At 28.6% G+C, this 12,528-nt stretch overlaps 2 protein-coding genes across 2 annotated transcripts in view; both read left to right on the forward strand.

The window, feature by feature from the left end:
- LOC107473548 (UDP-glycosyltransferase 87A2) overlaps positions 1 to 1,879 on the forward strand; it is a 3,868-nt gene extending 1,989 nt beyond the window's left edge. Inside the window, exons 3-4 of the mRNA XM_021129593.1 lie at positions 1,422 to 1,509; positions 1,688 to 1,879. Coding sequence (XP_020985252.1) covers positions 1,422 to 1,509; positions 1,688 to 1,879 — 280 coding nt within the window. The remainder of the gene's footprint in view (positions 1 to 1,421; positions 1,510 to 1,687) is intronic.
- Positions 1,880 to 5,597: 3,718 nt separating this feature from the next.
- On the forward strand, positions 5,598 to 9,050 carry LOC107475071 (UDP-glycosyltransferase 87A1-like). The gene is made up of 2 exons (XM_016094720.3): positions 5,598 to 6,101; positions 7,987 to 9,050. Exons 1-2 carry the CDS (start codon positions 5,618 to 5,620, stop codon positions 8,919 to 8,921), a joined length of 1,419 nt encoding a protein of 472 aa, XP_015950206.1. The 5' UTR covers positions 5,598 to 5,617; the 3' UTR covers positions 8,922 to 9,050.
- The last annotated feature ends 3,478 nt before the right edge of the window (positions 9,051 to 12,528 follow it).

A 12,528-nucleotide genomic window follows, 5' to 3' on the forward strand; every position in this document is an offset into this window, starting at 1 on the left:
ATAAGGTTAGAGAAGTTTGTATGAATACAATTGTGGAAGGTGGATCTTCTCTGCAGAATCTCAATGCATTTCTTGAAGACATTTTGCAAAGCAATTAATGCATCAAGTACCCATGAACTTTGCATTCAATAAATAAATTATGATCTTATAGAACTTTTTCAATGTGTGAAGTTGGATTGCAATAATAGGCCCTTATATGTAGCAGATTTTATTGTATAAAAGTCACTTCAGTCACTTTTATTCCCCGGTGGTTAATAACTAGAGACAAAAGTTTAGAGCTTAGATATATTATCGACAAAATTGTCAAATTACTATATATGTTCATAAGATAAGTAGAGAATGACATTTTTATTTTTTCTAATAATTTTTTAACATAAAAAATCTAATTTGATCATTAGACTGTATTTATAAATAAATACAGAATACTGAAATAAAATTACAGAAATATAAAATTATATTGAATAGATGAAATATGTACATNTTATTATTATTATTATTATTATTATTATTATTATTATTATTATTATTATTATTTTAAAGGTTTAATTACTTTACAAGTCTCTATAGTTTCACCGAATTTTCAATTAGAGCCCTATATTTTTTTTCTTTTCAATTGAGTCTCTATACGTGAATTTTTTTTTTCAATTAAATCCCTGCCATGTGTATAACGTTAAAGATAACAGAATATTCTTGGTAAAAAACGAATATTCTTGTCATTTGGTTGGAGTAGCTAGCTGAACAAACATGTATTATTCCAAAATACCAAAAACACCCCTTGCATTTTATCCCAAGGAAAAAAAGAAACCCTAAGGTTCTCTCTGGAGAATGCATCCGTCGTCTCCTGCTTCTCCTGTTCCGGGCCGTCATCGTCATCCGTCGCTGGCGTCATCTGCAACGAACGCTTGGTGGTCTGCTGTCCGTCGCCTCCTTCTCTGTGCGCCGGTCTGCTCTGCTCTGTTTTGTTCGAAGGTGGTCTGCGAGTTTTTACGTCGCCGTCCGTCGTGGTGAAGCCCATCGCCGTCGCTGTGCCGCACCGAGCCGAGTCTCGTAGCACCTGGCCTCTCGTCCCCGTGTTGTACGTCTGCTCCATCTCCCTGCACTCGAACTATCTGTCTGAACACATGTGAAGAAAAAAAACTTCTTTTTTTAGTTTTAAAACTTGATGTGCATGTTAATTTTATTTTTTTTAAATATGACATTGGTTGAATATCTATTTCTTGAATTGATTTCTGGATTGTTTTGATAATGGTTTATTTAGGATTTACAATATGGATATTTATGTACATGAATTTTGTTAATGGGTGAATTGAAATATAAATTAATTTTGCTAATGTTAAATTTTGTTTATTCTTGATTGTTGGTTGTTGTTGCTGTGATGATGCTACTTTAAATGTATTTTGTTTCTGTTTTTATTAATGTAGTGATGGGGATTCGAAATTTACCATATACATACATCACAGTGGCAAGTTTCATGATATAGGAAATGTGCTAGAATATTTGGGGGGAAGGGTATGTTGGAAGATATGCATTTTGAGCTCGATGAATGGAGTTTGCAACAAATAGTTAGTAAGCTGCAGAAGTTAGGGTACAAAGGGTATGCTAAGATATGGTACTATGAACCAGACTGTTAATTGAGCTCGGGTCTTAGAGAGTTGATGAGTGATGGAGATGCAATGAGAATGGGTAGGTTATTAGTGTCACAGACTGTGAAGCATTGCTCGGGTGTATTGTTGATGGCTGCAAGAAAGGTAATGGTGTTGAGATATGTTTGAATGATAAGGATTATGTTCCAACTGAAACTGAGTACAGTGGCCGTGGTTTCGTAGAAGTAGAAGTTGAAGGTGAATCAGAGGCATCTAGTGAGGAGTATAGAATTTGATGATAGTGCTGATGATGGAGACCACGAAGATCATTTCGGGTTTGATGTTGAAGATGGAAATGATGGTGGAGTTGAAAATGCTTTTGGGAGGGTTTGATGGCCCGTTAAATGAAAATGACAACGCTCAAACTGCTGGTGTTAATGTTGCTGTGCATGATGCCACTGTTAGGGATGATGTTGAAGTTGGAGAGATTTCTGAGAGTTATAAAACTGAAGATATTGATAGCTATGAGGAAAATTTGGATGATATAATTTAGAAGAGAATATATCCTAAATATAATAAGGCTGAAATGAGTAGGGAATATGTGTTTAAGGTAGAGTTGGAGTTCAAGTCACTTGGTCAGTTTACGGATGTTATTAAAGAGAAGATATTCTTGGACCTTTATTTTGAATTAGATATTAGCATGTTATATGACCACTTATTTTGTGATATTTTGTATACGTATGATTTACAAAAACATTTACATATTGGATATTTAGATATGTGGCTTATTATATGGCCACTTTTTCTTGCAACTTGTTGAGCAATAGTAAAACTTTAAATATTCAAATTAATAAAGTTTCTTCCCAACTATGATTTCATTGTTATGCACACACAAAATGTATTAAAATACAAAATTTATTCTAACTAAATATAATTAACAGTAATTGGGTTGAAGCTATAGAATCCCTTACATTAGAATTTCATAACACAAATAACATTAAACTCTTGCAAACCACTTTCCAATTATTAAGACTAGCAAAAACATAAATAACATATATTACATTTTATATTGAATTTTCATATTGTCATCCAATCTCCCAACTTATTCTTAGAAAATATTAAACTCATCACATAATCTACCCACACAAGCATCTATTTCTCTGACTTCAACAATCAATTTCTCCATCTTCACGTTTAGCCTCTCTATTTTTCTTTCTTATGCATCTAATTTTCTTATTTCACCCTCCAACTTAGCACAATTTTGTGTTCCAACAACTCCAACAGCAGCAGCAGACATGCCACTTCTTGCACCAACTTCATTAACCCACTTAAAAAATTTGCATCTTTTGTTAGGGTAAGAAATAAATCTTCTATTAGGATTCTTTGTTGTTCCTGAAATTTGAAGGTTCAGAGTGTCACCGCAAAAACAGTGAACCTTCCTTTCCTTTTCCTTTGGCCACTCATTCTTTGTACCGTCATCATCCTCAATCCACTCAAAATCATCAATCCACTCAAAAAAGTTTCATTTTGGTATCTTTCCACAAGTAACTTATCTTTTACTATAGTCAGAAACGGCTGAGAAACGCCGGACGGTAATTGTCTCTTCACAGAAACACAGGTGTCATATGTCTTTCCTTCGCGTTGGGGCTGCTGGAAACACAGCTTCTCAAAGAAAGAATGAAAGAGGTTTTTTTGACTTTGAGCCATAAGTTTATGAAAGATGAAAAATGAAAATGAAAAACGGAGAAAAAGAAAAACCTCAAATAAGTCACAAACATGGAATGTTTATAGGTGGAATACAGGGATAAATAAGTCATTTTATAACTTACGAATGTTTTTTGTGACGTTAAACGTTAACAGGAAATTAATTAAAAAAATTCACGTAAAAAGATCCAATTAAAAAAAATAAAAATATAATTAAAAATTCGATGAAATTATAAAGACTTATAAAATAATTAAATCTTTTTTAAATATATAAAATTTATATATTTTTTAGGATAAGTTACATAATTAAATAATTTAAAATTTAATATTACACAAATACAACAAATGAAAAATGGTTATATTTGAGCAAATTAAAGATGCATTTACTTTTTATTTTATTGTTTTGTCTCCGTATGTGATAGCAAGTGTTCTACATGTAATATTTTTAGAATTTTATATGGGTAGATTTTAGTATGTTTATAACTACAATGATCATGTAAATATTATTAAAATTAAAGTTATATTTTTATATTTTAATAATACTTTTTTAATAATATTTTTTAAAAGATGTTGCTAAATAATAAAAAGTATTATTTTAATTTTAGTAATATATATTTTTTGAAACATTATAACTATAATAGCTAGTATATGTATAATAGAATGTACCTTTTAAATTAAGAGTATTATATATGTATTATTTGGTATATAATTTTTTATGTATATCTTTTTTATTTAAAGTTAAAAAAAAATTAAAACAAATCACTCTGTAAACTTATAAAAAAAGAGAGATATTTTAGTAAACTTACTATATTATTTTTTTCATATAAGTATATAAAATACATGACTAATAATTTTGATATATATTCAAGGATAGAGTATTTTTAAACGTATATATATATATATATATGTAAATGCATGATTTTTTATTAATTTAAAAAATAAAAAGAGGTAATAAACATGAGGGAAAAATATAAAAATGAACGTTCATAAATAACATTATTGCATATTTGTAAATAAAGATTTAACAATATAATTTTATTATGCCATTATGTCAGCAATTTTACTATAAACATGATATATAATAGAATACTATAATACACGGACACAGACACAGACATGTGGGATACACATACATATAAAATATAATTTTTTTTAGATAAATCATAATAATATTTTGATATTTTATTAATATTAAAATATAAATTAATTTTTATTAATTTTAATGTCTTATTGAGTAAAGTATCGTTTTTGTCTCCAACGTTTGGAGTAAGTCCCAAAATTGTTCCTAACGTTCTAATCGTCCTATTTAAGTCCATAATGTTTTAAAATTTACTCAATGTTGTCTTGCCGTTAGAGATCTGTTAACAGAATTGACGGCGGGACAAAATTGAGACGATTTTGAAATGTTAGGACTTAAATAGGACTAAAACGTTGAGGACAAAAACGATATATAGAAATAAATTTTAATTTATCTTTCAATAATATCAATTTTTTACTGTATATAGTATTCAATTATTTTTTAATCACATTTAAGTAAATTTTACTTAATCACATTACTTTCGTTCTAAATAAATTTTTTTTTATAATTTTACGCTTAAAGTTATAAGTTAATATAAAAATATAAAAAAAATTATTTAAAATGAAAGTAGTGTAATTAAGTGTAATTTACTTAGATGTGATTAAAAAATAATTGAATATTATACACAGTAAAAAATAATATTATTAAAGGATAAAATTAAAATGTATTTTTATGTATCATTTTCGTCCTCAACGTTTTCGTTCTATTTAAGTCCCTAATGTTTCAAAATCGTCTAAATTTTGTTCCGCGGTCAATTTTGTTAACGGATCCCTATTGACATGATAATATTGAATCAATTTTAAAATGTTATGGACTTAAATAGGACTATTGAAATGTTAGGAACAATGAACTTTTGGACTTATCTAAAACGTTAGGGACAAAAACGATACTTTACTCATGTCTTATTTTAATTACACAAATTATTTAAAATATTTTTTATTTTAATAAATAATAATATATACTATTTTTAATTTTATTTTAAAAATATATATTAAAAATAAAATTATATATGCTGATATGTGATATAATATATAAGTGTGTCTAAACATATTTAAATTTTTTTATTTTTTATTAAGACATAATTTAAACACACAATAAACATACATGTTATACAAATATTAATGAGTATTATATTCAAAATGTATCGCAATAACTCAGCGAGAATGTTTGTGATGAGTAGATTACTATAAATGAAAGGTAGTTTATTGTGTGTGAGCATTTGAGAAGAATAATAAATAATCTATAGGTTTTGATGGAGTGTGTTGATGATCCTCCAAGAGCGGCGAGGCATGAGCACATGGTGGTTGTGCCGTACCCCTCTTGCGGCCACATAAACCCCATGATGTACCTCTCCAATTCCATTGTCTCCACCAACCCCAACATCCACATCACCTTTGTTGTCACCCAACAATGGCTCCCTTCCATTATTACCAAACAACAAAACAACAACATTCGAATCCATTCCATTCCCAATCTCGTATCCAACGAATCATCGCCCTCTTTTAGTAGCACCGTGGAAGCCGTTATGACCAAAATGGAACCTGCCATAGACAGGTTACTCAATGAAATAGTTGACCAACCACCCACGGCTATCATCTACGACGGATTCTTATATTGGGTTGCAGCTCTTGCAAATCGGAGGAATATTCCGGTGGCTGCTTTTTGGACCACTACAGCTTCCGAATTCTGGCTGCACTCTTTTAACTTGCTGCACCAATATCATCAAAACCTGTTAGGTAAGTTTGATATCTCACTTGTGTATTATCTTTTTCAATATTAAAAAGTAACAAGAAAAAATGTAAATATTTAAATAATTAATTTTAATAAAAAAGTATTTCCCTTATTAATCTTTTAAGAAAACTTGTTAAGAAAAATATTATATATATAGTATTTGTAGAAAATAATTGTTTTTTTTTTCAAATATTTGTTTATTGTTAAAAATATAGTTATTCATGTTACTTTTTTCTATTTTTTGGATGAGTGATTTTATAATATGGTATTAAAATTTTATGTTTAAAAAATTTAGAATTCGATCTTTAACAAATTTTAAAAATAAAAAAATAACATAAAATAAATGAAAAATATTTATACAAAAATTAAATAAATAATATTATTTTTTATTATAATTTAAACTTTTAAAATAAATAATTTTATGAGCCAAATATAACTCAATTCATGCAAACTTGTTATTTTTATATAATTATAATATTATCAATTATTAAATAATTAAACATATTTAATTTAATATTTTTATTGAATCATCTGACCATTCATATTACTATTTTTAGATGAAACAAACGAAGATGTTTCGTACAACTAACAACCTTTTAAGTATATATGTTGCTTACCATTCTTTTGAACGCCGTAAAGATGCGTAAAATATATTTTTTTAAAGATATTTATGTGTTGTATTATTATTTGACGTATCAATAAATCGGTTATTTTTAAATTTTTTAATAAATTAGAATAAAATTAATTTTTTATAATAATAACAATAAACTCAATTGTTATCAGATCCAGTAGAACCAACCAATTTACATAACCCACTGGATTATGATTTTTTTTAAACAAAAATCAGGGATATATTTATCTTTTTATCAAAAAATTTAAACATGATTCGGTTTAGATTGTGTAAATCGATCGGATCAAATTGGGTCTAATAATTATAGTGCGGACAATTAGATTTATTATTATTGTTATAATAAACCGATTTGTTCTGGTTTATTAAAAAATAAATTATTAACCGATTTAATAAAGATATCCAATAATATTTTAACACATGTAAACATCTTTAAAAAAAATATTTTTAATGTCTTTATCGGAATGGTCTCCTTTCTTAAAATTTACTGAAAAAATGTAAAAGGTGATAGATAGGTTAATATTTTTGAATATTGAATTATATTTAGTGTGATGCGTAATTATAATACAATTGTGTATTTTATTGCCATATTAAAAGTCACTGAAAATTGTTCTTGGCAATTTATAAACAGTAACAATAAGATAAAAAAATAATAAAAAAAAGAAAATGAAGCGGACTATTAAAAGTATGGTAGAAGCGGTTTGAAATATAGTAAAAACAATTTGTGAGGGAAATAATAAAATTTGAGAATTACAGCCGCGCTGAGACTCAATTTTTTTTTTTTGTCTCTCTCACAAATCGTTGGTAACATGCATCAATCAATACGACAATCATACAAAAAAATCGTCATAGAAACTTGCATAAACAAAGATAAGTGACAGGTGCGAACAAAAAAAAAGATAAGTGACAGGTTCACTTGAAAAAAGGCATAGTACGTGTCAGAACAAAACACATGAGTATTGTTTTTTGTATTTCTATTAAGAATTCAACATAGAATTGTACTTGTCGAGTTTAAGCAACGGAAAAGACATGTGATAATACGACAATCATATTTAACCTGTGTGGACCTGTGAGTTGTTGGAAATTAAAGTAAGATCAATCAATAATTGTATTCTTATAATAGGATATCAATTTTTATGTACAATTTTCATAGTTTAAAAAAGTTACTATAATTAATAGCACCAATAAGTAGTATCATTTGTACTGATATCATATTTCTAATTATAATATTTATACAAGGAAACAAAAATTTCAATGTGCAGGAGGAAATAGTGACAAACTTGTAGATTATATTCCTGGAAAATCTTGGATTCGTTTAGCGGATATTCCTCTTCTTGACAAGAACAACCAGAGAGTGTTGCATTGGGCTATGAAAAGTTGTGAATCGATGCTTAAATCACATTGCATATTATTGCCTACCTTCTATGACTTAGAATCCAAAGTCATTGATGCTATGAGAGTAAAAACCTCAACACCCATTTACACGGTTGGCCCAAACATACCTTATTTTAGCCTTGAAGAAGAAAATTCAAGAACAAGAAGTGATGTTGATGATAAAAATGTTAATGGCGACGGTTATTATTTAGCGTGGCTAGATACCCAACCCTCTAATTCTGTTTTGTATATCTCATACGGAAGCTTTCTTTCGGTTTCAAGTGCACAAATGGATGAAATTGCTAATGCTTTGAAAATAAGTGGTGTTAGATTCTTGTGGGTTATACGTGAAGAGGGTTCTAGAATAAAAGAGATTTTTGGTAACAACAACATGGTGGGTTTGGTGGTACCTTGGTGTGACCAATTGAAAGTGTTGTTACATCCTTCAATAGGGGGTTATTGGACACATTGTGGTTGGAATTCCATAATGGAAGGTGTTTATGGTGGTGTTCCATTTTTAACCTTCCCAATAGGATTGGATCAACCATTGATTAGTAAGATGATAGTTGAGGATTGGATGGTTGGGTGGAGAGTGAAGAAAGATGATAGAAGTGATGCTTTGGTGACAAGTGATGAAATTGTTACGTTACTCAGGAAATTCATGCAATTGGATAGTGTTGTTGGAAGTGGTATGAGAAAAAGGGCTAAAGAGCTTCAGAGATTGTGTCATCTTGCAATTGCAAAAGGTGGGTCTTCTCAAATTAATATCAAGGCATTTCTGAAGAATATAACATCAAGTGTGGTGTTCAAGCCTAATGGATAAAATGGTAGTGCATAATAATAAGCAAGAAGATTTATTTGAGAATCTCAATTATTGCTTTATATTGGGTATGTCATGTTATACGACCTTTATATTTTTGAGATAAATAACATTATTACTCGAAAGATTTTAATGCTCATAAAATAGTATTTGATTGTTGTTATTGATAAAATAGTTCTTAAAAAATTTTAAAATTTGACAAAATTACTCCTAACATAAAAGATGACATTATAGCAAACAAAAAATCCTAATATAACCTCCGAAAGAGAGTTCCGATAATGGCAGAGAACTCCAACTACATCAAGACCATCACCAATCCCTTCTTCTTCTTCCCTCTCGTCGGCGCTGGTGAGGGAGGACATGCACCATGGCAACGCACAAGGGTGGAGCCACATAGTGGCAATTTTAATTTTTTTACATATAAATTATATGTAAATTTCAGTTTAATCTCCCTTAAAATTTTATTTTAGTCTTATTTTATTATGTAAATATTTTTGGCCCCCTAATATTTCATCTAGCTCCGCCCTTAGCAATGCAAAAGAGTACGACCCACTGTAGTGTAATGGAGGAGGGCGACGCGTTTACTCATGTCCACTTCTTCACTTTTGAACATCTGTTCTTCTCTCGCATCAACTGCCGCCACCTCCACCACCACCTCAATCTCCAAACCCTCTTCTTTCCCTCTCTTCCACAACAAAACCCTCGGTGAACCCACCGCTACCACCACAACATGTGCCACCAGCTCCCACAACCACAACTCTCCAATCCCCAAGTTGCAACAGCACCAACATTCGTCTCTCTTCTTCTTCTTCTCTGATGATGACGAAAAGCCACGTGAAGATCAAAGTACAGTGTTGTTGAAATCTACGGCGACCCCGAAACCTCCCGCCTTTGCTACCTCGTACCCCACGCTCTTTAGCATCGCGGTCAAGAAGGCATCGACTCGACCAGCTCTCCGGCTCTCTTGCCATCGGCCATGTCCGTTACTCCACTAGCGCTTTGATACGCTGTGAAAGTCGGTGTCCTCTTTCAACAGGGGCTAACTTGGTCCCACCATCAGAGAAGAAGAAGAAAGGGTTGGTGGTGGTTTTGATGTTGTCGGAGTTTTCTGCCACTATTAAAATTCTCTTTTGATGGTCATATTAGCATTTCTATTTACTGTGACATCATATTTTTATGTTAGAAGTAATTTTGTCAAATTTTAATTAAGTTTTATTGAATAATTCGTATTATAATAATAAAAAATTGAGCATTAAATTCTAATATTTTATTTCAATTGGTTGGATCAAGGGTTACAATAATAGTCATCGAAACTAACATTTGGAGCGAAATCAATGTTTCGAAAATCAAATCAATTATTAAAACGTTTTAATTATTGATTTATTAATTTAAAAATTTAATCGGTTCAATCATAAAATAATTGAAAGAATTGAATTATAATAAAAATAATATATAAAATTATAAAAAATATATAAATTTTAAAAATGTGTAAACTAAAAGTGTAAAATCAACCAAAATTTCATAATCCTATATAAATATAACATAAGAGTTAAATATCAAAGAAAATAGTTAAATATTAATATTTATATATGAATAAAATTTATGATATTATATTTTATATAATAAAGAACACAAATAAGAGCATTCGTTTAATTATGTCTTAATTTTTAAATTTTTTATTTGAAATATAAGTGTAGTTTATATCTTTTAATTTTTAAAATATATTTAATTTAAATTAGATTTATTATATTACTATCTTAAAAATAAGTATAATTCAAGATATCATATATCACATGTTATAGAATGATAAAGAATAACCACACAAAAAAAATTTGTCATTATAATTGTATTTTATCCTAAGTTTTTATATTTGAAAAAATGCATTTTATATCTTTTAATTTAAATTATATGTATTATATAATTAGTATCTTAAGTAAAGATAAAATCTATTATTAAAATAAATAAATAAATATTAAAAAAGTATTATGAATAAAATAAGAAGCTTTGTCACAAAAAAAAGCTTTATTATTGGGCCTAAGGATTCATCCCAAATACTAATTACTGAGCCTTTTCTGTCCAGAAAAACTTACTAAATCTTTTATGAAAAAAAAGAGAAAAAAGAAAAACCCTAGTGTATAATGAAAAAAGCTTTCCCTTTCCCTTGTGATTAGCAGCTTGTCACGGCCTTGGACACACTTCAACGCTCTTTGGACACACTCCAACGCTACCGTGCCGGCACTTGAACTTACTCAACCTCTTGAGCTAAGACCAAGTCAGCCTAGCCCTCAATACTTAGCAAGAAAGCTAAGAACACAAGAGAATACAAGAGAAAGGAAGCTTGGTGGAAAGAACACTTTATTGCTCAAGTGTTTGTTACAAATGATTCACACACCCTCACACTAACTCTTACCTCCTATTTATAGCCATCCACCTCCTCAATGGATGGTTAGGATTAAATCTAATCAATGGTCTAGATTAATCATCTAGAACCTTCTTTATAAATACTATCCTACCACTACTTTCTAAATACTTCTAGATTGTTCCATACAACTCTTCATACTTTTATATCAATCCACACTCTTCTAGAATATTCTATGATCTTCTAGAGTCTTCTAGAACCTTCTAGGGTATTCCAGGAACTTCTAGGACATTCTAGAACGTTCCAGAACTATCTAGAGTATTCTCAAACACTCCAGAAAACTATACAAATACTGTTAAATCTAACCTTCTAAAAATTTACCGTGACAAACTGCCCCAGTGGACTCCATTTCAAAAGAGCTAACAAAGTATCGGTGCAAGTGTGAAACTAGGTATCTATTATAAATTTATACTTTATCTTTTAATTAGTTATTTTTTATAATAATAATTATTTTTAGATATTATGTTTTAAATTTTTTTATATATTTAAAATTTAAAATTATATCTTTTTAAAGTTAAAATATTTAAATTTAAATTTAAACCTAATGAAAAAAAACTAACAAACTAAAATCAAATTCTAACTAAATTAAAATTAAAATTAAAATTAAAATAATACTATCAAAATAATTTTTTTTCGGTTTTAAGATGGGTATATATAATTTTTTCAGTTCTAATTAACAAGAATAATGAACATAATTATTTTTGGATGAATTTTGGATGTGTTAAGAAATTATTTAGTGTGTAATTAAAAAAAATATAAATACGAATTTGAACAAATTTTGGATGTGTTAAAAATTTATTTTGTTAAAAAAAATATAAGCATAAATTAAATAAATTTTGGATGTGTACTAAAAATATTTTATGTGTTGTCTTATTATTTTAGATGTGTATCAAAGTATTTTATGTGTTATTTTATTATTTTAAATGTGTTATAAACATATGTAAAATAATAAAAAATTACCACAAAAATAATCACGCAAGAAAGAAAAAAAAATGAATGTTTAAACACAACCATATGAAACTAAAATATAATTGGATACGGAAGCAAAGAGGTAATATTATTAATTAATAAGTTAATTTTATTATTTGTTATTTTAAATGTGTCATAAGCATATTTAAAATACTACATCAAATTTTTACAACATATTTAAAATAATATAATTATGTATAATTTAAATTATGAACACATCCA

This window comes from Arachis duranensis, chromosome 1 (genome assembly GCF_000817695.3).
Source record: "Arachis duranensis cultivar V14167 chromosome 1, aradu.V14167.gnm2.J7QH, whole genome shotgun sequence".
In the NCBI taxonomy this organism is placed as follows: Eukaryota; Viridiplantae; Streptophyta; class Magnoliopsida; order Fabales; family Fabaceae; genus Arachis; species Arachis duranensis.

What these genes read in the sequence shown, in the direction of transcription:
- LOC107475071 (XM_016094720.3), top strand. Translation starts at nt 5,618, where the DNA reads ATGGAGTGTGTTGATGATCCTCCAAGAGCGGCGAGGCATGAGCACATG. An exon ending in ATATCATCAAAACCTGTTAG is followed by an intron (nt 6,102 to 7,986) that starts GTAAGTTTGATA and finishes TTCAATGTGCAG; the next exon opens with GAGGAAATAGTGACAAACTT.